The sequence below is a fragment of the Helianthus annuus genome, chromosome 9 (genome assembly GCF_002127325.2).
Source record: "Helianthus annuus cultivar XRQ/B chromosome 9, HanXRQr2.0-SUNRISE, whole genome shotgun sequence".
NCBI lineage: Eukaryota > Viridiplantae > Streptophyta > Magnoliopsida > Asterales > Asteraceae > Helianthus > Helianthus annuus.
In genome coordinates, this window is record NC_035441.2 from 39,017,049 (window position 1) to 39,042,825 (window position 25,777).

At 37.1% G+C, this 25,777-nt stretch overlaps 1 protein-coding gene and 1 long non-coding RNA gene across 10 annotated transcripts; one reads left to right on the forward strand and one right to left on the reverse strand.

Annotated features, from left to right (window-relative positions):
* On the forward strand, positions 1 to 23,173 carry LOC110877438. Of its 9 annotated transcripts, none has more exons than XM_035977477.1 (22): positions 3 to 502; positions 5,597 to 6,502; positions 6,813 to 6,934; positions 7,124 to 7,432; positions 7,541 to 7,640; positions 7,995 to 8,071; positions 8,249 to 8,455; positions 8,614 to 9,016; positions 10,599 to 10,993; positions 11,083 to 11,280; positions 13,050 to 13,185; positions 13,289 to 13,431; positions 13,517 to 13,640; positions 14,210 to 14,352; positions 15,970 to 16,078; positions 16,182 to 16,324; positions 16,410 to 16,533; positions 16,887 to 17,008; positions 17,688 to 17,823; positions 17,927 to 18,024; positions 18,155 to 18,278; positions 22,977 to 23,173. In XM_035977477.1, the coding sequence occupies exons 1-22, from the start codon at positions 52 to 54 to the stop codon at positions 23,081 to 23,083; spliced, it is 4,677 nt and encodes a 1,558-aa protein (XP_035833370.1). In that variant the 5' UTR covers positions 3 to 51; the 3' UTR covers positions 23,084 to 23,173. The 9 variants fall into 9 exon arrangements, with proteins under 9 accessions (XP_035833372.1, XP_035833371.1, XP_035833370.1 ...); XM_035977475.1 differs by having other exon boundaries at positions 14,231 to 14,352; positions 17,927 to 18,069; XM_035977476.1 differs by having other exon boundaries at positions 4 to 502; positions 16,866 to 17,008.
* A 79-nt stretch (positions 23,174 to 23,252) lies between these two features.
* On the reverse strand, positions 23,253 to 23,785 carry LOC118482036. The gene is made up of 3 exons (XR_004866934.1): positions 23,683 to 23,785; positions 23,559 to 23,615; positions 23,253 to 23,441 (listed from the first exon to the last, which is right to left on the reverse strand). It is a non-coding gene; the product is annotated as an uncharacterized LOC118482036 (long non-coding RNA).
* Positions 23,786 to 25,777: the final 1,992 nt, after the last annotated feature.

Consider the following 25,777-nt stretch of genomic DNA (forward strand, 5'->3'; position numbering starts at 1 on the left):
GTCATACTTCCACACTACAGAAGAAAAAGCAGCTTTTACATCATCTAAAACATGAACGCTAAAAAAATTAAGAAGAGCACTGGATTAATGTCTCAAACAAAACCTCCCTCTCTCTTTCTCTCTTCTCAAATGACTACTGCAGGCTCATCAAACGTTTTTCTGAGCGCTTCCGAGGCGAGGATACAAGATTATGAGTACTTGTGTGCAATAAATACTAATGTATCCAACTTTGTTTCGGTTAAACTTTCAGGCAGCCACAATTACCTTCTTTGGAAAGCACAAATGGTATGCCTGTTAGACAGTAAGAATATGTGTGGCATCGTAGATTCCACATTTGCGACACCAAGGTTTTCTGGGACAGAGATAATGAGACAATACGACAGTCTTGTGAGAGGCTGGATTTTCGGTTCTGTTACTGATGATGTTCTTGTAGATGTCATCCATCTCGATTCTGCCAAAGCTGCTTGGGATAAGCTGAAATCCATCCATGATCCAACTGACGGTACGTTATTAATCTCTAAGTTCAACAAATTTGAAGTATGTTCTGTTTTTAAGTAGAGATTCTTGATGAAACACACAGGTTCACAGCGGTCTTTTTATAGTTTAACTACTACATAGGTTTTCCATAGTGGGTTTAGTAACTTCAATCTTGAGTTTTGTATTAGACAAGATTTTAATGCTCAAAGTCCTGCCAAATTCTACAAACGAGTATTCTTCTTCTTCTTTTTGTTGATTGTTAAACTGAGTTAAAGCCGTTCTTTTCTTGTTTGTTAATTCTTAAACTGTTGTGTTCAAAAGATACTGGATCAGATGGTTTCATTACCTTCATCATCCATATTTGTTATGAATTATTGCTTTTACTTATCCTTTCATATTCTTGTAATCATATCTGTATAGTGACGTCATTGCTTCTCTAATTCTTAGATCCAAAAAATGTTAGTCAAATTTTTAGGTAAAAAACTCCATGTCTCACCACTTAAAAATTTGATTAAGCTCTCCAATTGCTCCCCATTAGTCATTGTTGACAGTTTTTTTTTTTTTTTCTTTTCTGTTCACCGGTGAATGCAAGCACAGTGACGAGAGATAGAGAAGGAAGATGAAACAACAGTCTATTTTGTTAAAAGAGTAAATTACTATTTTGTTAAAAATAAATGAATTTCGAAGAAACAAACAACCCAAAAATAGAGGATTTTAAAAAAGATAAACGATTCAAATAACACTTTAAAAAATAAAAGTAATGGTTTACATAAACGCTTCTAAAAGAAACGCTTTAAAAATAAACGGTTTTAAAAACGAACGACTTTAAAAAGTTTAAAAACATATGATTTTAAAAAGAATGGTAAAAATGAACTTTTCAATTTATATAAAAAATGAGGACTTAAAAAAGAACGATTTTAAAAACAAACAATTTAAAAAACGAACGATTTTAAAAACGATAAACCGTTTTAAAAATGTTAAAAACAATTTTTTTTAAAACAACATTTATAAAAAAAACAAATTGTTAAAGAAATATGTATTTATTTGTATATTCAAAACGTAATTTTTTAATAAGAATCGTTAAAATAAAAAATTAAGTAATTATACAAATAAAAATATTAAAAGAACTTTATAACTTACATAAACAGCCCCTAAGCTATAAAAGGATCATAATATACTCAGGCTTAACTAGAAAAAAGTAACATAGTTAGTGTTAGGGACCAAAACTGTTATAAAATGTAATCTCAAGGTCCGATATGTAAAAAAAAAAATCTTTTTTTGACTAAAAGGGTTAAACAACCAGAGAGTTCAAAATAATAATTTACTCTTGTTAAAATTACTGTTTTGTGTTTTGTCCTGCATGTAAATATTTTATATATTTGATGTGTTGTTTTCTTTTTCTATAAATGGTAATTGGTTTTTCTATAGTAGTCTGCTGAAAAGGTGAGGTGACAAGCTGCATATCTACAAAGAAAATCAATGCCTATGACCATCATAGTCGGAATCAAATTGGGCGGTTTTTTGTTCCATTGACGCCCAGACACGCCGGCGCACCATCTCCTATCGCATTTTTTTGCAATTTTTCTGTTGGGCGTCTTGATAGACATGCGTACTGGGCGTTTTTCCACCAATCCCGCCCAAACTCGCAGGGAAACCACCCCTGGGCGTGTGTGTCTGGTTTTTGTGTTTTGGCGTGTAATGGCCAATCACATTTAATCTTCCTTTTTTTTTTTTTGTCAATAGCTTTTTTTGTTTGTTTTTTTATTTTTATTTAATTCTCTACACCCTTTTAACATAATGTTCACATCCCCACTACACCCATTTTAGAAAAATGCCCAATAATGTCCCTTGCTAACTGTACTGCCACATGGCGGAAAATGCCCAAGGGTTGGAGCATTATTTACCCTTACCACTACGCATGGTCTTAAAACGCCGGATTGTTCAAAAGTTTCAAACTTTGACAAATAAGAAATTTACAACTCATTTGTTTGTTTTAATTTTCTAAAAAAGATAATAATTGTGTAATCATTGTTGGGGAATTATACCACCATTTTTAACAAATGTCCTTTTGCTGACTAGGCGACCAAGTGTCGTTGCTTCATGTCAAAGAATGCGACATTTATTTCACTCACCACCACACAAGGTATAAAACAAGGTATAAAATATAACATGTTTATTAATTAAGGCAATTTGTTTATTTAACATATAAATATTACAACAAGTACTAATTAAGTTTATATTTTTTTTTTATTGTTTTTGAGATTTTGATAACTTGGCTGATTTACATTTTTAAAAATATTGGGATTTTGTTTATTATTTATTATTTCATACATACATACATATATATATATATATATATATATATATATACACACACACGCTCGAGTTGTATGTAATTATCCCAAATATCTAACATATAGATGTGACCTGACCCGACCTGAATTAAATCGAAAAAAATTAATAATTAGCAATAGAAAACCGACCACGATAAATTTTCGCCCTCAAGAAGAAATTTCCTGGGTCCGCCCCTGCTTAGATCACCAGTCACAATTTTAATTCTGGTTAACACACCTTGGAAGTAAGGTGCTTAGAGGTGCAAACGAGCCGAGCGGCTCGCGAGCTACTCGAGAAAAAGCTCGAAACGAGCCGAGCCTTATTGAGCCTGAGCCGAGCTTGAGCCTAAAATAAAGCTCGTTTGTTTATCGAGCCCGAGCTCGAGCTCGAGCCTCGCATGTGAAGCGTTAGGCTCGTCGAGCCTTAGTGTAAACGAGCCGAGTCGAGCCGAGCTTATTCAAACTTGTTTACAAGCCGACCTCGAACCTAAAAATAAGCTTATTTAGTAAACGAGCCCGAGCCCGAGCTTCACTTATCGAGCTCGTAAGCCTAAAAAGTCTATTATTTATATTATTTTTATTTAATATATAACTAATAGATAATAAACGAGCCGAGCTCGAGCTTGAGAAAAATACAAACGAGTCGAGCTCGAGCCTTGAAAACAAAGCTTGAATCGAGCCGAGCTCGAGCTGGTGCTCACATAAGTTAATCGAGCTCGAGCCTGTTCAAGCTCGGGTTCGGCTTGGCTTGTTTGCACCCCTAGGTGCTGTTTGTTTTTTAAGAGGTAAAATGTCTGCAGTCTGCGGACCACATCTGTAGACTATCTGTAGCAGAAGAGGTGGACCAAATGCCTACAAGAAGAAGACTGTTTGCTTTTTAACTTCTGAAGACTTCTAAAATAAACTGATGGTGGTGTACGAACGGAGTGGTGGTGGACGGTGATGGTGGTAGACGGTGGTGGGTGGTGGTGATGGACGGTGGTGGGTGATGGATGGTGGTGGTGATGAACAGTGGTGGTGATGGACGGTGGTCGGTGGTGGATGGTGGAGGTCGGTGGTCGGTGTTTAACCCTCTGCAGACCTTAGAAGATCTTAAAAGGGACCAGGTCTGCACCAAGAAGACCTCATGCAGACCAGGGGCGGACCTACTTGTTATGGTGGGGGTGCGGGCGCCCCCCTTAAAAAAAAATTTAGTGTAGTTTTCGTTCAAAAATCTCAATCACCACCCTTAAAAGTTTGGTTAAACACCCCGGTTGCCCCCCAAGAAGCTTGTTTCTAATGGTGTTTAACGTGAACATAGAAGAAGTCAAAAGGATAACACTTTTTTTTTTGAATTTTTTTTAAAATTAAAAGGATAACACTTGATGGGTCAGATATGACCAACAAGAAGAAGATGAAGAAGAATCTGCTTATGCGAGTCTTTCATGTCTGAGATCGTTTTGATGTCTTGATGATGCATGAATGTAAATACAAGTGAAGATAAGGAAATATATGAGAGTTTTAGAATGATCAGCGGTGCAAGCTGGTGGAATAAAGCTCACAAAATAGTGATGCAATAGAACTCATGATATTAAAATAGTAGAAGCCATTAGTGTATCCGTTTGTCCATGGCTTTATAGCCTAGTGGCATCTTGGTGGTGGGATAAAGCTTTGGGACCAATAGGTCCTAGGTTCGATTCCCACAACAGGGGTTTTCCCATGTTTATTGGGTTTCCTTCTGAATTGGTGTGGCATTATGCCTAGTGGAGATGGATATGATTGGATGGTTCCTCTGGTGGCACGATGATACTCCAGTTTGTCATTCAAAAAAAATTAGTGTATCCGTTTAATCTCTTGAATGAGAAACGAGTTTTTAATGCCATCAATGCAATAGTTGAACATTCATTCATGAAAAACTTTTGGTTCCAAGGAAGAAGAAACAAAGAAACGGCAAATAGTCTAGTTCCATTCTAAATTTTAGTCGCAATCAATGGAACTATTAATAATATTGGATTTTTTTTTTTAGTTTTTGAGCTTGGACCGAACCTGTCCAAAACCAGTTAAATTGAAAACTGGACTCGAGGACCGAACCAATTATGTATTTTAAATTTAATAATTTGGTTTGGTTTTTTTATTATGCGACCCGACCCGACTCTAACTAGACAGGACAAATTTTAATATTTAGCAATAGCCAATTACCCCAAAACTTTTCGCCCCCCATGAAAAATATTCCTAGGTCCGCTACTGACGCAGACCTTTTTTAATGAAACGTCTTCGGAAAAACAAACAGTCTGCGCGTGGTTGTACAATCAAGATTCAATAATTAGGTTTAAGTTTTCTATCTTTTTTTTTTTTTAAATTTTTTTTTTAAAATTTAGTTAGCTCCAAATCCAATGATGTGCTACATAAGCTAGTACAATTCTATTGCATTGGTTAAGAATTTGAAGTGCATGGGAGCAATGTTTCCTATAAGTTAAAATTTAAATCATTTTATAGCTTTATTTCTTTGATAAATATGGTTGCATATTTTTTAGTTATTATCTTTTGGGTTGTTTAAACTATTATAAGTATTTTGAATTTGTTTCTTTTGAATGGGAATGAGGTTTTGAACTTGAATATTATTACTAGAACATTTGTTAGTAAATAAATCGACGTCACTATTCTATACGACAAACGAGTATGCTTTTTTGTTGATTCTTAAATTGGGTATTAGTTTTTATACGGAATATATTGGTACTGGTACAAGTTTATTGCTTGCTTCTTAAAAGACTGATCATCTTTTTAACTAATGATTTTCTAAACTGCAGTCCGAAACAAGAAGAAAATGGAGTGGTCTATTCTCCCTGTGAGGTTTCCTGATAATGTATGGGATGCGATCGACAATTTGGAGTACTCTGATGCTACTGTGATGAAAACGATCAAAACCAATGCAGAGTCATGTAGCATTACTGCTGCACTTATAACCGCAATTACATTTGCAGCTGGAATTAACATGCCAGATGTAAGCAATAAAGAAATGGGGATCTCAGCTTTCAAGGAGAAAATAGCACTGATTATCTTTGTCATATCAAATGCAATCTCACTATTTGCATCCAATACAGCATTATTAGTATTCTTGTCTATCCTGACAACACATTTTGCCGAGAGAGACAAACTACAAAGTTTGCCAAGGAGATTGTTTATTGGAATTTTCTCCTTCTTCCTTTGTATTGCAGCTATGATGGTAGCACTCAGTGCAACCTTGTTCCGTGTCTTTTGTGATCCAAATCCATGGAAGCTTGTTATGATATCTGGATTACTTTTTATTGCGATTGCTTTTTTCGTTGCCGTACAATCCCCCCTCGTGGTGGATCTTTTCAAGGGGACATATTTAGGCATCTTTGGTAAACAACAGAAAAGACATGCAGTTAGAGATTCTAATTATTACAAGAATTTACGTGAAGTCACTATAAACGGGGACTGGTCAGAAGTAGAATCCATGCTGCAAAAACAAGAGCTAGTGACCGAGCAAATCAGCAGTGATGGCTGCACCACTTTACAATTGGCAGCAGAAACAGGGACAAAGGAAAATGACGTAGGATACAACAATGCCTTCAATGATGATTTTAATGGAGATCCTGTCGATGTTGATGAAGATGGTGAAGCTGCTCTTTCATTAGGTGAAAAAGCTGACCAAGAAGAAGCAATTTGTGAGTTGTTGGATATTGCGAAAGGTAGGTCTGTTTCTCCACCCAAAATCTCAACATATCACCAATCACCAATGAGAAGCTCTTCATAATTACATCAGTCTTTAGATAGCTTATCTTCAACTATTTTGCAATGTTATAACAAATAAAGCCCTCTTATATGTTCATTTATCATCCCCTCCCACGCCCCCTCATAAACATCTACAGACGTATTTATCAATTTAAATGAGGGGCTCATTGAACCCTCCTCTGAGTGCTTAAGCACAAATACAAGACATTAACTACTTGTTGGCATCAAATACTAATGTATCCAGCTTTGGTTTTGTGAAACTTTCAGCAGGAAGCTCATTTCAACGAATGGTTTTTGGTTATCTTCCTTTAGCTGTACCTGCAAGACGGTTGGATATGGTCCGACCGACTGTTGAACAGCCTGTGCTAAACCTGCTTTCAAGGCATAAGGTGTGATACCAAAATCCGAATCAATTCTTCTCCTAATTCAGTTTGAACAGTCTTGATTTTATCCTGTCACAGGGATTCATAATGTCGTTGCTAGTTAACAATTTAAACTTTAATTATAACTTATCTTGTTATTGTTAATGTTGAATAAAACGGACGAATCACTTCTGTGTTCTGGTTGGTGTCGTGCAGGTTGAGTATGTATGTCTTCTAGTACACAACAACTGTAAATCAAGTACAACTTATTATACTGCTGCTTTGGATTTTAATCGGTCCACACACAATTCTCATGCAAAGACGTTACAAGTCTTGAATTTAGCCAACAAAGGAAGCAATCTGAGGGTTTTCACAGTTGCTGAGCTCAAGACAGCTTCTGAAAACTTTTGCACAGCTTCGAAGATCGGGGAGGGTGTGTTTGGGAGTGTATATAAGGGTGTGATCAAGAGTTTGGACCACCATCCTATGCAGGTGGTTGTGAAGCTCACCAATGAATTATTGCAGGTTCTAACGCCTCTCCTTATGTAGTTTTAAGGTGTTGTTTTCATCTTATCAAAGGTTTTATTTATAGATGATCTTGAATCTTGATTATTGTTTGTTATACTGCAACAGGGGCAGAAAGAGTGGGAAACAGAGATTAATGTTCTTGGGGTGATTGAGCATCCAAATCTTGCAAAACTAATCGGTTACTGTGCAGAAGATACTGAACCTGGTACACAACTGCTTTTAGTCTATGAATATATGCCTAATGGAACCGTGCGAGATCATTTATCTACAAAATCCGAAACACCACTGTCATGGAACATGAGACTGAAAGTGGCTCAAGTTGTTGCTCTTGGTTTGAAATATCTACACAAACAAATGGAATTTCAGGTTAAGTACCACTATAATAAAAAAAATAAAAAGTTTATCAATGGAGAAGCTTATCTTACAAGCCACTTGTTCCTTGTCTTTTGTGATCAAAACCGATGGATGATTCTTCCTATAAGTGGATTGGCTTTCATTCCAATTGCTTCTTTTGTTACTCTGCAATTTCCGCTTATGGTATTTGTCTATCTTCCTGAAGCTGTACCTGCAAGACGGTTGGATATGGTCCGACCGACTGTTGAACAGCCTGTGCTAAATCTGCTTTCAAGGCGTAAGGTGTGATACCAAAATCCGAATCAACTCTTCTCCTAATTCAGTTTGAACAGTCTTGATTTTATCCTCTCACAGAGATTCAAATTGCCGTTGCTGGTTAACAATTTAAACTTATCTTGTTATTGTTAATGTTGAATAAAACCGACGAATCACTTCTGTGTTCTGGTTGGTGTTGTGCAGGTTGAGTATATATGTCTTCTAGTACACAACAACTGTAAATTAACCTGGAGTCCACTTGTACCAGCAGAAGCAAACACAAGAGTGGTTAAGATCAGCTCCATGATGAATTCGGAGACGAAGGAGATGAATGCTATGAAGAAGATTATGAATACTTTTGATAATTACATGAATGCTCAGAGGACGCGTTACCAGACTTCTTACGTGTTTGTGAGTGATTTTTTGATACATGATTGGTTGTTGATGCATCGATTCTAATTCTATTTAGATATCTTATATATAGTTACCAAATTGCAACACTGATTTATCGCATGTTAATTAGTTTCTCTGCTGATGCTCATCAATTATTTTGTTCTAATTTTGTCAAGGTTGAAGAAGGCGCAAATTCAGTAGAAGCAAAAATGGGAATCGAGACAACAGAACCTGGAACGGAAGAAGATGACGTTAGTTATTATGATGCTTTCAGTGTTGACAAAGGTTATGATGTTTATCAAGATGATGACTATGAACTTTCATTTGGTGAAAGAGATGATCAAGAACAAACAATCTGTCGCTGTTGCCAACCAAAAGATGAAACAGAATGGAATGTTGATAAGGCTTTTGATGCCAAACTTAATGATGTTAAGAGGGAAGAAGTAGAGGAGGAAGTTAAACTATCATTCGGTGAAAAAGATGATCAAGAACAAACAATCTGTTGTCAGCTAGATGATGAAATGGAATCGAATGTTGATAGGGATCGTTATGATGTTGATGCTGATCCAGATGATAAAGGTATTCAGATAAAAAACAATGGGAAAAAACCAATGTGTGATACTACCAAAGTGAAGGATATGGTGGATGAGGGAGATGATAGGGTTAAAACCTTGGGAAGAAAGAAAACTAAGAGATAGAGAGATATTTGACTCATATTATGCTTGATTCCATTCCATACGTAACATCCAAATAAATAGATAAGTAACTTACATAAGACACCCCCAAACTAAACCAAAATAACATCCTAATCCCTTGACTTAACAATAGTAATAAAACTAAAATAAATAATATACGTAACAATACTCCCCCCTTAACCTACTTTTTACCCTCAAAAAGTAAGCTCTTCAATTCAATCCTTAACCCTTGTCGTCTTGTTCAGTTTCCTCATCGCCTTCCACGTTAATCACAAAAAGTTGTTTCTTTTTGCACTTGTGTCCTGGAACGAACTTTTCAGTGCACCAAAAGCATTCTCCTTTTGACTTTTTTAACTCTAGCTCCTCACCTGACAAACGCTTCACGTTAATAGTTGCTGGTTTATAAGCTGGTGGCCCAGGGACTCCTGTTGGATCTGGAAGCAACGGAAGTTTTGAAGCGTTAACCAAAGGTGTTATTTTGACATCTTCGGGTTGCAGCCCATCCTCCACATCTTCACCTGAAAACCGAGGAAACTCAACCTTCTCGACCAGCATAGGCCGAGTACCCGTCCGTGATTCATCGCTAAACAGGCCCTTATCAGGGCCGCCTCCGCCGCTGATGAAGCCGCCTCCGCCGCCGCTAAAACTGCCACCGCTTGAATGCTCCTTGAGTGCTCGTAAGATCTCTTCTTGTTGTTTCATCGACTGTTCTTGTTGTTTCAACATGGTGGCTAGGGTTTCTCGGAGATTTGAGATTGCCTTGCCAAGTTCCTTGAGAGTGCTGTCAATTTCTTGATTGCGAGTGTTAGTCATGGTAATGGAAAGTAATTCCGACCAGAGATCGGAACGGCTCTGATACCCTTGATAGGGTTAAAACCTTGGGAAGAAAGAAAACTAAGAGATAGAGAGATATCTGACTCAAATTATGCTTGATTCCATTCCATACGTAACATCCAAATAAATAGATAAGTAACTTACATAAGACACCCCCAAACTAAACCAAAATAACATCCTAATCCCTTGACTTAACAATAGTAATAAAACTAAAATAAATAATATACGTAACAGGAGATGATCTGGTTGTTGTTGGGATTAATGGAATTGGTGGGAGTGGTATAACTACACTAGAGATACATGGAATGGGAGGACTAGGCAAGACTACACTAGCTCGTAAAGTTTATAGAGATGATGAAGATAGAAGTATGTCGATTTTTTGTTCGTTTTTTGTTGTGTGTTAGGTGTTCGATGAAATGTCTTTGTGGTGTGAGTGTTTTGTGTTACCTGTTATGTGTTTGATAAGATGTGTGTGTGTGTTTCGGGTTAATTTAATCACGGGATTTAGTTAGAAGTATGTTAGTTTTGTTCGTTTTTTTGTTGCGTGTTAGGTGTTTCATGAAATGCATGTGTGGTGTGAGTATTTTGTGTTGCCTGTTAAGTGTTTGATGAAATGTCTTTGTGTGTTTCAGGTTGCTTTAATCACAGGATTTTATTCTTGAGGGTGTCGCAGTCTCCGAATGTGGAACAGTTAAGGCAGAGGATTTTGGGGTTTCTTTCAGAAAGCAAGTTTAATGGCTGCTCTGATATAGTTCCACAATGGACACCTGGATATAATAGTTTGAATACAGTGACGCCTACCCTTGTTGTATTGGATGATGTTTGGTTGCTTCAAGTTCTGGAACAGCTTATATTTAAAGTTCCGGGTTGCAAAACTCTTGTGATTTCGCGTATTAAGTTTACGCCTTCGGTTATGAACGCAACTTATGAGTTGGAGTTGCTCACGACAGAAGATGCAGTCTCACTTTTCTGTCACATTGTTTTTGGGAGAACATCAATTCATCCTTGTGGAGATCTAATAAAACAGGTAATGATTGTTTCTTTTCTATTAGGTAGATGATGAATTTGCTAAATCATGATTGAATAAATGAATCGATTTATGGGTTGAATGAATAGGGTTGGGAGAAATGTAAAGGGCTTCCTTTGGCTCTTAAAGTTATTGGAGCTTTACTTAGACACCGGCCTGAAAAGTACTGGTTCGGGGCCAAGAACCGGCTATCGCGAGCCCAACCGGTAGATGACTGCCATGAAAGTGAATTACTCAATCGAATGAGACTAAGATTTGGGTTTGGGTGTTCTCCAGAAGACAAAAAGGTATGATGAATTGTGTTTTTGATTTGGTTATATGGATGATATGTTCGTGTTTCCGTATGTTTGGTATGCGATGATTTTGGAGATTTAATGCATTGTTAGGATTAATGAACACAGTGGTTGTTGGAAGTGTTTGGGTTTAACTTGAGAATTTTAAAAAGATATTCATGATTCAATAGTTTGACTTCTACTGAGAAACTGAGAAGTATGCTAGATATTTTTTTTTAACTTTTTATTTATTTATTTTATATTTTTATATTTTTATTTTATTTTATTATTATTATTATTTTTAGATTACAAGTTTTTTTTTAAATTTTTTTATTTTTTTAATTTTATTATTATTTTTTTTTCAGCCAATCCTAACCTGAACACATCCTGGCCCAAACTCATCCTCACCCAATTTGTTCTAACCTTTATTTCATATATCCATCCTGACCCAAACCCACTCTATCCCAAACCTTTTCTGACCCAACAACCAACCCAATCCAACCCACGCATTTTGCCACCTCTATATAACAGCAAGGCTCATGATAAGAAGCTAAAGATTCTTAATAATTATTTACCTCGATGAAAAATAAAACCTACTCATGGTAAAAAAAAAAAAAAAGAAATGGATCAGTTCGGTTACTCGAACCAAGTAATCAAGTTGAGATTCAGCACGATCACGTTGCTGAGTCAACTGCTCAATCTCTTTCCCTATCTAAGTAAAACAGATATCAGAATGAGATTAAAATTTATTGTTGTATAAGAGTATAAGACTGGAGGGTATGGAGAGCCTCATCCCCAAGGGGATGGGCCGCCACGTCACCGCCACGTAAGCGGGGCTTGAAGGGGATGGACCTAGGGGGGTGGGGGATGAACCCCTTTATATATATATATGTATGTATATATGTATGTATGTATAGCTTGGTGTGTGTGAGGAGAGAGAATTTAGCCCCGTCGAGACCGGCTTGTGGAGGACGGATATTACTACATTAACTTGTGAATTTGTACGGACATCTTTGGCACAAGAAGCAAATAAAAGTGTGTTTCTTGGTTGTTCAACATGACTATGTGTAGGAGACATGGTGTATACAATGGCAGTTCTTGCATTACCTCCAAGTGAATTTTGTAGTATGCATGTTAGCTTTGAGTTTCTGTAAGGAATATGACTGTTTCCTCCTTCCCTACACTCAAATAATAAAGATCATTGATTTCAACACAATTTATGCAATCGTATCACGCATAATAAATATATTAGAAAAAAAAATTGTGTTTTTTTAGGTATTTTTGGTTGTAACTTTGATAGTTGGTGGTAATTACAAAAATGCCACCTTGTCTTTTTGGGTTTTCCTTCAATTTGTATGTTTAGTATGTTAAGATTATTTGTATTTGATCTTTTGCCTATATTTTTATCAACCTTCTTTTATCCAATTCTCTTCGTAAGAGCACTGAAGATAGTATTTTCATTCTCTTATCGTTTAACAGACTCTGGTCGCAATGGCAGAAATTGCCAAGCAACTTATTCACAAAAATCCTACCTTTGCCGAACCGCAATCCCTCGACTACCATAGACATTCACAAAAAAGTGTTTGTGGGTCAAACCGCCCTGCCCGTACTAAAAAAAACGCTTCTATACAATGTTGCTTTTGTATTATAATTAGCATATTGATCATTTATATAAAAAAAAAGGAAACAAAAAGAACAGAAAAGTGTTTGTGGGTCAACCCGACCCGTACTGAAGAAAAGCCTTGGATGTTCATACTCACGAATTTCATGTTTCATTGGAGCAGGCGGAGGTGAATTTTATAGGAAGGCTTTCGCAACCTAACCTTGTTAAACTATTGGGTTATTGTGACAAGGGTAACGAGTTGCTACTGGTATATGAGTTTATGCAGAAAGGGAGCTTGGAAAACCATTTGTTTGGAAGTAAGATTTTTACAAATGTTGTTAAGGGTGAAAAACAAAGATAGGCCTGATAAAGTGTAGAATTTGTGATTATGATATAAACTAACGAGATCTTATTTTGCAGGAGGGTCCACAGTTCAGCCAATTCCGTGGGATATCCAGCTCAAAATTTCAATTGGAGCAGCTCGGGGCCTAGCATTCTTGCACACTTCAGAGAAACAAGTTATATATCGAGATTTTAAACCGTCCAACATTTCGTTAGATGGGGTATATCAACTTGCTATTGTACTCGAGATTATGAATCGGGTCCCCTTTTTCTGTTTTAATGATCTTTTTATCCTTGTTTGACCAGTCTTATAATGCGAAGATATCCGACTTTGGGCTTGCTAAAGTTGGGCCGTCGGCTACTCAGTCACATGTAACGACACGGGTCATGGGAACTTATGGCTATGCTGCTCCAGAGTATGTTTCCACAGGTAATATAAGTCTCTTAAGCTTAAGAACTTCACCACATGGTCCATAATTTATGGTTATGAATTTATACAACTATTGGGCTCAATCATATTGCTAATCTCCAACAAACCACCCAATGATTATTTGAAGTTCTGTACAACCATATAGCTTTTAGAAATCAATTCTAAAAAAAAAAATAAATAAAGAAAAAATAAAGAAAAAAATGATTCCAAAAAAAAAAAAAAAAAAAATACTACTTAAATGCTAAGATGTCATCAATACCAAAGTTATACACACCTACACTGCCCTTTCAGTCCAAGTAAATTAAGAAAGATATAAAGTTATACCAGAAATAGTTCCTAGAAACTACAAGAGCCTATCCAAATGACAAATCAGCAGTTCTTATCCAAAATATGTATGAAACAAAACTTGAAGCATAGAATCTACAGAAAATATGGCTGTATTTATCTCTGATTAAGCTGCAAATATTGAAGAGAAAACAAACAAACCACATGATAAGTTCTTTCCAAGTGAAAATGTGAAACCATTATAAACTAATTAGTAGACTTTGCCTACCAATATGCACCAACAGACCGTACCACATTGGTTTTAGGAGAAGGTGGTTTTGGATGGGTTCATAAAGGATGGCTTGAAGACAAATCAAGTTCAAAAAGTTTTGTAATTGCTGTCAAGAAATTGAATTCTGAGAACATGCAAGGATTGGAAGAGTGGCAGGTAATTCAGTTACTGTTGCAAACACAATTTGTGATAGTTTTGGCTTTTTTAATTGTGAATGTGTCAATTTGGGTTGTGTTTGATCTCAAACGGGTTGAACAGAAAATAGTAGCTGAGCTGGTCAATCATGCTAAAGGATTTCCATAATAAAGTACATGCAAATATTTCTTTATAATAATTGGCCTATTAATTAATTATAAAAAGTAAGAAAATAATACGAAAAAGCGTTTTATGGTTCAAACTGACCCGACCCATACTGAAAACACCTCTAATGTGCAGATTATTTTTGTAACAGTATTGCTTTTGTATCATAATTATCTATTAGTGGTTTATAAGTAAAGAAAAACAGTGTTTGTGGGTCAGGCTGACATGACTCATACAAAAAAACACCTCTAATGTGCATAGTCCATATTGTAACAACCTTGCTTTTGTATAATAACTAGTAGATGCCCCGCCCGCGTTGCCGGGCGATAGCCGAATAATTTTCAACCAATTAAAAAAAGACCACTATAATTTTGCTAGGGGAAAAAAACAAAAACGATGATAAGACCGTAATTTTGAGCTTAGGGCAAAACTGTATTTTTTCAGAACTAATGAGCCAGTGTTAGGCAACTCCTTGACACGGAAAAAAATAAAATCGAGTAAACCAATTAAAACAAAAAAACCTTTATAGTTTATGTAAAAAAAACTAAAATGATGGGAAAACATAATTTTTCACTGAGGGCGAAATCATAATTTTAATTCAGGGATAAATCGTAAACTAAATGGACCAACGGGCAAGTGCCAGGAAGTTGCCGGCACGACTGTGATTTTGCAATGGGGGCAAACTTGTAATGTCACCAGGAAGGCAAAATGTTAATTTAAGTTGAGGGCAAAATCGTAACCTAGCTGTGAGAAAAAAAAAAACTAACGACGAAAGTATAAATTTATACGGGGCAAAATGGTAAATTTGAGCCGCAGACAAAATTAGAATTTTTAGCCGGGAGGAAAAGCGTAAATTTATTTTTTAGCGTGGGCAAAAACATAACTTTGACATGATGGCAAAATCGTAATTTTAAGGGGAAAAACTAATGGCAAAACTGTAAATTGAAACGGGTCAAAATCGTAATTTTTAACAGGGGGCAAAATCGAAATATTTAGCCGGGAATAAAAGCGTAAATTTATTTTTAAGCGGGGTGAAAACATAAATTTGAACCGATGGCAAAAGCGTAAATTTAAAGCACGACAAAATCGTTATTTTATTGGGACAATAGGGAAGTGCCAGGCAGCTGCTTGGAAAAAAAAAAAAAAGTCTGCCGCACTTTTTAGCCAATTGAGAGGAGGAACTATTAAATGATGATGTCATCATCTTATAAATGTAGTAGTTTAAATTATCATATAAATCATTTATAAAAAGGTAAAAAGGAATAAAAAATGGTTTGTGGGTCAAACCGCTCTGTCCGTACTAAAAAAAACGCTTCTATACAATGTTGCTTTTGCATCATAATAAGCATATTGATCATTTATATAAAAAAAGGAGACAAAAAGAACAGAAAAGTGTTTGTGGGTCAACCCGACCCGTACCGAAGAAAAGCCTTGGATGTTCATACTCACGAATTTCATGTTTCATTGGAGCAGACAGAAGTGGATTTTATAGGAAGGCTTTCGCATCCGAACCTTGTGAAACTATTGGGATATTTATATAAGTTTATGCAGAAAGGGAGCTTGGAAAACCATCTGTTTGGAAGTAAGATTTTTACAAATGTTGTTAAGGGTGAAAAACAAAGATAGGCCTGATAAAGTGTAGAATTTGTGATTATGATATAAACTAACGAGATCTTATTTTGCAGGAGGGTCCACAGTTCAGCCAATTCCGCGGGATATGCAGCTCAAAATTTCAATTGGAGCAGCTAGGGGGCATGCGTTTTTTGACACTTCAGAAAAACAAGTTGTTTATCGAGATTTCAAAGCTTCCAACATTTTGTTAGACGGGGTATATCGAGTTACTAATGTACTCGAGATTATGAATCGGGTCCTCTTTTTCTGTTTTATTGATCTTTTTATCCTTGTTTGGCCAGTCTTATAATGCGAAGATATCCGACTTTGGGCTTGCTAAAGTTGGGCCGTCGGCTACTCAGTCACATGTAACGACACGGGTCATGGGAACTTATGGCTATGCTGCTCCAGAATATGTTTCCACAGGTAATATAAGTCTCTTAAGCTTAAGAACTTCACCACATGGTCCATAATTTATGGTTGTGAATTTATACAACTATTGGGCTCAATCATATTGCTAATCTCCAGCAAACCACCCAATGATTATTTGAAGTTCTGTACAACCATATAGCTTTTAGAAATCAATTATAAATACTACTTAAATGCTATGATGTCATCAATACCAAAGTTATACACACCTACACTGCCCTTTCAGTCCAAGTAAAACAAACAAACCACATGATAAGTTCTTTCCAAGTGAAAATGTGAAACCATTATGAACTAATTAGTAGACTTTGCCTACCAATATGCACCAACAGACCGTACCACATTGGTTTTAGGAGAAGGTGGTTTTGGATGGGTTCATAAAGGATGGCTTGAAGACAAATCAAGTTCAAAAAGTTTTGTAATTGCTGTCAAGAAATTGAATTCTGAGAACATGCAAGGATTGCAAGCATGGCAGGTAATTCAGTTACTGTTACAAACACTATTTGTGTTAGTTTTGGCTTTTTTTAATTGTGAATGTGTCAATTTGGGTTGTGTTTGATCTCAAACGGGTTGAATAGAAAATTGTAGCTGAGCTGGTCAATCATGCTAAAGGATTTCCATAAAAAGTACATGCAAATATTTCTTTATAATAATTGGCCTATTAATTAATTATAAAAAGTAAGAAAATAATACGAAAAAGCGTTTTATGGTTCAAACTGACCCGACCCATACTGAAAAACACCTCTAATGTGCAGATTATTTTTGTAACAGTATTGCTTTTGTATCATAATTATATATTAGTCGTTTATAAGTAAAGAAAAACAGTGTTTATGGGTCAGGCTGACATGACTCATACGAAAAAAACACCTCTAATGTGCATAGTCCATATTGTAACAATCTTGCTTTTGGATAATAATTATCATATAAATCATTTATAAAAAGGTAAAAAGGAATTAAAAAGTGTTTGTGGGTCAAACTGCCCTGCCTGTAATAAAAAAACGCTTCTATACAATGTTGCTTTTGTATCATAATTAGCATATTGATCATTTATTTAAAAAAAGGAGACAAAAAGAACAGAAAAGTGTTTGTGGGTCAACCCGACCCGTACTGAAGAAAAAGTTCATACTCACGAATTTCATGTTTCATTGGAGCAGACAGAAGTGGATTTTATAGGAAGGCTTCAACATCCAAACCTTGTCAAACTATTGGGATATTGTTACCAGGCTAACGAGTTGCTACTGGTATATGAGTTTATGCAGAAAGGGAGCTTGGAAAACCACCTATTTGGAAGTAAGATTTTTACAAATTTTGTTAAGGGTGAAAAACAAAGATAGGCCTGATAAAGTGTAGAATTTGTGATTATGATATAAACTAACGAGATCTTATTTTGCAGGAGGGTCGACAGTTCAGCCAATTCCGCGGGATATGCAGCTCAAAATTTCAATTGGAGCAGCTCGGGGGCATGCGTTTTTTCACATTTCAGAAAAACAAGTTAGTTATCGAGATTTCAAAGCTTCCAACATTTTGTTAGACGGGGTATATCGAGTTACTAATGTACTTGAGATTATGAATTGGGTCCTCTTTTTCTGTTTTATTGATCTTTTTAGCCTTGTTTGGCCAGTCTTATAATGCAAAGATATCCGACTTTGGGCTTGCTAAAGTTGGGCTGTCGGCTACTCAGTCACATGTAACGACACGGGTCGTGGGAACTTATGGCTATGCTGCTCCAGAGTATGTTTCCACAGGTAATATAAGTCTCTTAAGCTTAAGAACTTCACCACATAATCATCATCATCATCATCATCATCATCATCATCATCATCATACTCAGTTAATCCCACCAATAGCAAAGCAAAGGCAGGGTCTGAGGAGGGTAAGATGTAGACAGCCTTACCTCTACCCGTAGGAATAGAGAGGCTGCTTCCAGTGGACCCCCGGCTCGATAGTAGTTTTGCATCAAGCCACCCAATGATTATTTGAAGTTCTGTACAACCATATAGCTTTTAGAAATCAATTCTAAATACTATTTAAATGCTAAGATGTCATTAACACCAAAGTTATACACACCTAGACAGCCTTTTCTGTCCAAGTAAATTAAGAAAGATATGAAGTTAAACAAAAATAGTTCCTAGAAACAACAAGAGCCTATTCAAATGACAAATCAGCAAATCTTATCCAATATTATTCAAACAACCAAACACACAAGAAGGCAACAGAAATACGTGTGAGTAGATGAACATAATATCTTTCAGATTATGAAACAAAAACAACAAACAATCAAAAGCCAGTTTATGAGATGCATAATTGGTTGGGAGATAAAAAAAAATAATATCTGAGATCAGGGAAGGAAGTGCTATGCATATGACAAATCAGAAATTCATACCAGAAACTAGGGATGAGCAAATGATACCGGGTACCGGTTCGGAACCAGTACCGAATTTTCCAAACCGAGTTGCTTTTCTATACCAATTCGGTACCGACATTTAGCATTTTCGATACCGGTTCGTTGCCGGTATTTACCGAATTTTACCCTTAAATTCCGTACCGGCATTGAACCGGTACCTGTACCAAACCGTACCGTACCAGGTATTTTCAGTACCAGTACCCGTTTTTTGGGATTTTCGGTACCGGTATTCTCAGAGAAACTCGCACGGGAAGTAGGATTTCCGCCGATTGTTCATGAGTTCTCAAAACTCAGTGTGGTTCTCAGCTATATATGAGAATTATAAAATATAAAGTGCAAACCCATTCTGTAGTATACAGTGGTGGAACTAGACCAAAAATTTAGGGGTATCCCAATTTTTTACTTTTTAGACCAGTGGTATCCTTTGTATAATGGAGACGAAGTTGCGGTGTATTTTTACACTACGGAAACGGAGTTAAGGGGTAACTTTATACTACAGAGACGAGGTTGAGGGGTAGCCCGTGCTACCCCTACTAACATTGTAAGTCCGCCACTGATGCTATAGTTGTCATCAACCCCAGAGGGGCATTTTCCATAGTGAACATATTTGTGTACCCCATTTTACTTGAGGCTACTTGATATGGGCGAGGCTCATCCTTGGAGGATGACCCTCCACATAAGCATCACGTCATAGTCCTTGAAGTATGCCCCTCCAAGGATAAAACCAAGGAAATGGAGGATGAGACTACCCCACCAAGTTAATTTATTTATTTTTTTAATTTTGGCAACTTAAATATGCAATATATATATAAAACTAAAATTAATATAAACTATAAAGTAAATATTAATTCCAACATTACATTAAAAAACCAACATATTCTTAAAAAAAATTATAAAAATTACTAGTCTTCATCCGGCATGTAGTCGTTAGGTTCGTTTTGTGCGTTGTTCCAAATGTACTCCACCAAGTCCGCTTGTAGGTTTTGATATGTGTGCTCGTTACACAAAGAAAATCCGTTTAAATCTTGTTGTTCCAAACTCACTGGAACAAAATTCCCATTAGACGCGTTTTCGTCATAGTCACAAATCGCTCTACGTTCGTCTTCCATGATCATGTTATGCAGCAAGATACAGGCATACATAATGTATCGCGACCTCTGTGGTGTAAAAGAACGTGCTGGATGTTCAATGATATGCCATTTTTTTGTAGAACCCCAAAACACCGTTCAATATCTTTTTTCGCCCCCTCTTGAAACTTTACAAATTTCTTTCTTTTATCGTCTATCTATCGGGTCCGGAATAGTTTTAATAATTGTAGAGTACGTTGGGTATATTCCATCCGCAAGATAGTAACCCCGCATGTATTCCACCCCCGAAACCGTAAAACTGGTGTCTGGATTTGTTCCTGCTATTACATCGTCAAATATCTGTGACTGGTAGATGACGTTAAGATCGTTAAGTCAACCAGGTAGACCAAAAAAAGCATGCCAAATCCAGAGATCCTGTGACGCAACAGCCTCTAGAACTATAGTTGGATGACCATCATCGCCCCGAGTATAGTGACCTTGCCAGGCAGTAGGGCAGTTCTGGCACGGCCAGTGCATGCAATCAATGCTAACGAGCGTTCCTGGAAAACCATGTCTTTGTTCGTGTGTTTGATATAATTTTTGGACGCCGTTTGTGTTTGGTTTCCGCAGATATTTCCTGCTATATAACTTCACGATCCATTCGCAAAACCTGTGCAAACATTCACGTGCACTTCTTTCAGACATCCTTAAATACTTGTCCAACGAATCGGGTGCCGTCCTGTATGCCAGTTAGCGAATGACCGACGTACACATCTGTAAAGTAGTGAATCACCTTTGGCCCCTAGCGTCGTATCGCAGTGTGAAAAACGGATCAGACTGCACCAAGTCGTCTGCGATACGTAAGAACAGTCGACGACTCATTCAGAACCGACGTTGAAACATTGCGTCCGTGTACACAGGTTCATCGGCAAAATAATCGGCCACTAAATTATCATAGTCGGCTATATATTAACAACGAAAAATAAATTTAATTCCTTATTAACACTGTAAAAAATTAAATACATTATTAAATTTAAATAAAGATACACTAAAAAAATAAAATACTTTCTCGGTCTCGATTTAAGGTGGCTGCCCTAGTTTGCCATTGTGACGACGTTTCATCCTCTTCGCCCTCATCTGAGCTGCGTGCATAATGAGGTTTGAAAAAAATAGTTCGCCCTCGCCCGAAGAGGACGAACACCACGATGAAGAAGAAGATGAAGACATGCCTATTTTTTTTTATAAAAGTATGATGGTGTATAAAAAAATGAGAAAGAATGAAAGAGTTTTGGGGTAAAAGTGGGAGAATAATGGTATTTATAAAGTGGGATTTAAAAATTATATATATATATATATATATATATATATATATATATATATATATATATATAGGGAGCCGCTAGAATGAAAACCACCTCGAGTTGTAAGAACCGCGAGAACTACACCCCACGGAGCGCCGTTCGCCGCGATTTTTTTTTTACAAGTAGATGTGTGCATTATAAACACGGCCGTAAAAAATCACGGCGAACGGCGCTCCGTGGGGTGTAGTTTTTTACACCTCAAGTTTGGTGAAAAAAAAAGAAAAAAGAAAAAAAATTAAAAAACACCAAACTTGAGGTGTAAAAAACTACACCCCACGGAGCGCCGTTCGCCGTGATTTTTTACGGCCGTGTTTATAATGCACACATCTACTTGTAAAAAAAAATCGCGGCGAACGGCGCTCCGTGGGGTGTAGTTCTCGCGGTTCTTACAACTCGGGGTGGTTTTCATTCTAGCAGCCCCCTATATATATATATATATATATATATATATATATATATATATATATATTTTACCAACGACTCCATCCATCCAACGGTCATTTTTTTGTCTTCATCTGCTCGTCTCCAACGTCCCACCCTTGACGTTTTGGACGACGCTGAGCCACCCAGGATAGTGTTTGGGGGCGCCGCCGGGCCTGGACGACCCCACACTGAGTGCTCTGTTACACTTCCTTTTGAAAGAAAAAGTTGTGAGCCCTACACACGAAAGAATGTAACTAGTAAAAAAGAGTGTATTTAGTACCTTCCATTTCTCTTCTCTCCATCCTACTAAACCCAACGGCGGACCTAGCATAGAACAAGGGGTAACCCCCGCTACGGCTTGACGCTCCGGCGATAGTGTAAAATTACTGTAAATTTTGGAAAAATTTGACGTTTTTTCGATTTCGTTACCACTTTTTTATAAAACGTTATGGCTACGAACAGTTTCTAGATCCGCCACTTGCTAAACCTGACAAAGGTTCTCATATATATTTCAAATTAGAGTAAACTGCATTTTTACCCCCTGGGGTTTAGGCCAATTGGCACTCTGAACCCCTCTAACGAAATAATTGCAATTTTACTCTCAACATTGTTGTTCTGTCGCATAATTACCCCCTGGCGTCAAATAAGTTAACAGATCTGTTAACTGGAATGTGAAATGACTATGTTGCCCTTTCATATTACCCCCTATGGTTTGTTCTAATATGTAATTTTACCCCCTGGTGTAAAATGACTAAATTGTCCTTTCTTATTACCCCCTTTGGTTTGTTGTACTCTGCAATATTACCCCCCGGTAATAGTTCTTGCAAACCTTACCCACCTCCACCTCCATCAGCCGCCACCACCCACCTCCACCTCCATCGCCGCTACCCACCTCCACCTCATCTCCTCCACCACCCACCTCAACCACCAATTCACACAGAGTTATGATAACCCACTACATTTTACTTTGATTTCCGAGGGGTGTATGTTGCAATTGGCGACAAATCCATTTCTAAAAACTGTTAACAGTGATTACCAGCAACAATCGAAACAAAGGCCCTCTTTTCTAGGGTTTCGATCACGATCAAATATTGCATGTTAAACCACCAAGAATCTGAAACAAAAGCCCTCTTTTAACCACGACTGCGTTTCCTACACAAATTAAAATGTTTATTATATTTATAACAGGTAGTTGGGACACTTGGATACGCAGCTCCAGAGTACATCCAAACAGGAAGCCTGAATTGGTGCATGTGAAAATGGTTTTTATAGGAAGTCTTCAGATGATACTTTAATATGTTATGTGCATTTCTCAATGGTTCTTACAACTAATATGTAATGTTTTAAAATATCATTTGAATGATATGTGATCAAGTTTGTATGCTGTTGCTGCTAGTGATATTTTTTTTTTTATTACAGATATTTGATGATGTAAGGTAATTGACCCTCCATACACACACACACACCATAGTTTTTGAGAAGACAAAGTAACTGAAAGAATGGTAAACTACTGCAAAAGAATATGAACTCTATACGTCCTAATTCTCTCATTAATAATACAAAGTTCATGTACAACGTTTTTGAGTCCAAATGCCATTCAACCGCCAAGCATCCACCATTTCTTCTTCTTTTTGGACTCCATTATTGGCAGCTCTGTTTAAGAAAACATGGAATTTGATACAACACCAGAAATTCAAAAACTTGATTTTTCTTTTATTTTTGTTTTTTCATGTGAATAGGTAGCATTCTAGACTAGATCACACAACTTACCTCTTTCAGGATAAATTGAATTGTAGTGCACCTCAGCCCAAAAACTCAAGAAGATGACTGCATATAAGTCAAATAAAACTCAAAACTTGCTAAATTCATCATAATAAATCATAAACAAACTTACTTCTCTTTGACTTTTGAACGCATGGTAGAATCTCAATGTAACATGTATCCTTATATGAAGTCAATACGAATATCTTGACTCCAAACTGCAATTACCAGAAACATGAGATCAATTCCAGAGCATCATGATCAAGGCTCCAAGTTAACTCTGTGTGAATTGGTGGTTGAGGTGGGTGGTGGAGGAGATGAGGTGGAGGTGGGTAGCGGCGATGGAGGTGGAGGTGGGTGGTGGCGGCTGATGGTGGTGGAGGTGGGTGATGGCGGCTGATGGTGGTTTAGGCGGGAAAGGTTTTTTTTCTGCAAGGGTAAGGTTTGCAAGAACTAAACACCAGGGGGTAATATTGCAGAATACAACAAATCATAAGGGGTAATAAGAAAGGACAATTTAGTCATTTTACACCAGGGGTAAAATTACAGATTAGAACAAACCATAGGGGGTCATATGAAAGGGTAACGTAGTCATTTCACATTTCAGTTAACAGATCTGTTAACTTATTTGACGCCAGGGGGTAAATGTGTGATATAACAACGTTGGAGGGTAAAATTGCAATTATTTCATTAAAGGGGGTCAGAGTACCAATTAACCTAAACCCCATGGGGTAAAATTGAAGTTTACTCTTCAAATTATTTTCAAAATATGAAGATACATTACTCATATCTTCTCTCTCCAGGAACCGTAATTTGATATTCATCTAAAAACCCACTGTTCTATCTGCCACACAACGACCACCCACCGTTCAGATCTGAAAACACCGGCCACACACCGACCCCCAGTCATTCAGATCTGAACGTTATACGATACTGAATGCAGATATGGGGATCCATGGTTTCTTCACAATAAGACCGCAACATTCATGGGTCTTTTTAACGTAGATGATTCTGGTCAGAAGAACAAACGATGTGTTTTCTAGAGGTTCTTTTTCAAGCAACGGCTTTTTGTTGAGAAAACTAAGGCCATCCATAGTCATAAAGCCCCTTGTGGGGCGTTATGCGACACGTGTCGTGCCACGTCACACAGGGGCTTTATGGGGCGTTATATCACTAGAGCCCGTAGTCATAAAGTCCCTACCTATCATTACCTAATTATTAATTTTCAATTTTATTAATTAATTAAAAAAAACTTGCTTTTTTTTATTGGTCCATTTTTGAAATCCTCCCCCCCCCCCCCATCAGGCGTCATATATATAACGCCACCCACCTTTTTTTGTCTCATAAAGCCCCTCGTAGTGGTGTTTGGGGCTTTATAGTGGCTTTATGAGGGCATATAACGCCCCACTACACATACACTAAATAGATAGATGCTTCTTTTTCAACAAATGGTTCCATTGTTTATATCTGGATTTCCTTTTCCTATTTTTAGAATTAAAATCCTTTTTTTTTTGGGTAAATTACATTTTTTGTCCTTTATGTTTGTACTGGATTGTAATGGATAGCGTTTAACTTCAATAATTACAGTCACAATCATTTATTTGGAAAACGCATTACACCTTTCGTCCTTTAGCACTAACCAAGTTAAAATTTTCAGTTATGTCTAATTACTCAAGGGTATTCTGGTCAATTCATCTTTTATTTAAATGTTTAACAAATAAAATAAAAAAAATGCATATACACACACTTCATCTTCCCTAATTTTCTAACCCTAAAACCCTAATCACCATCTCTCCCCCCTCCTACTCTCTCCTCTTCAGCGACATTGCATTCTTGTCGCTGCAAGTAATCCATGTCCACTTCCTATAGTTTATTGGCCATCAAATGAGGGTGATAAACAGTCAGTAAGCGGTTATTGTTCCCCCATTGTTGTTCCCGTTATTGTTCCCGTTTCTTTGGTTGTGGTTCTGGTTCTGATTCTGATTCTGATTTAACTGAGGGCAGTGTCTCTTGAAGTGACCTTCAGCGCCACAATGAAAACATCCTTTGTTGCCCTGTTGCCGTTGCTGATTCTGCAGTGCTTGCTGTTGCTGCTGACGATACTGATTTGCAGGCCATGAGCTCCGGCAATCCTTGGCTTCATGACCCATCTTGAGACACCTCTGACAACGTCCCTTGTTGCACTGACCACTGTGGTGTCTGTTGCATTTGTTGCACTTTGGGTGATT

Excerpts from the sequence above, each read along its gene's own strand:
- LOC110877438 (XM_035977471.1), top strand. The coding sequence starts at position 52 with ATGAACGCTAAAAAAATTAAGAAGAGCACTGGATTAATGTCTCAAACA. Across the intron at positions 9,017-10,598 it reads TGCTGATCCAGATGATAAAG|GTTGCTTTAATCACAGGATT; the intron begins GTATTCAGATAA and ends TGTGTGTTTCAG. Across the intron at positions 13,641-14,209 it reads TCCAGAGTATGTTTCCACAG|ACCGTACCACATTGGTTTTA; the intron begins GTAATATAAGTC and ends ATGCACCAACAG.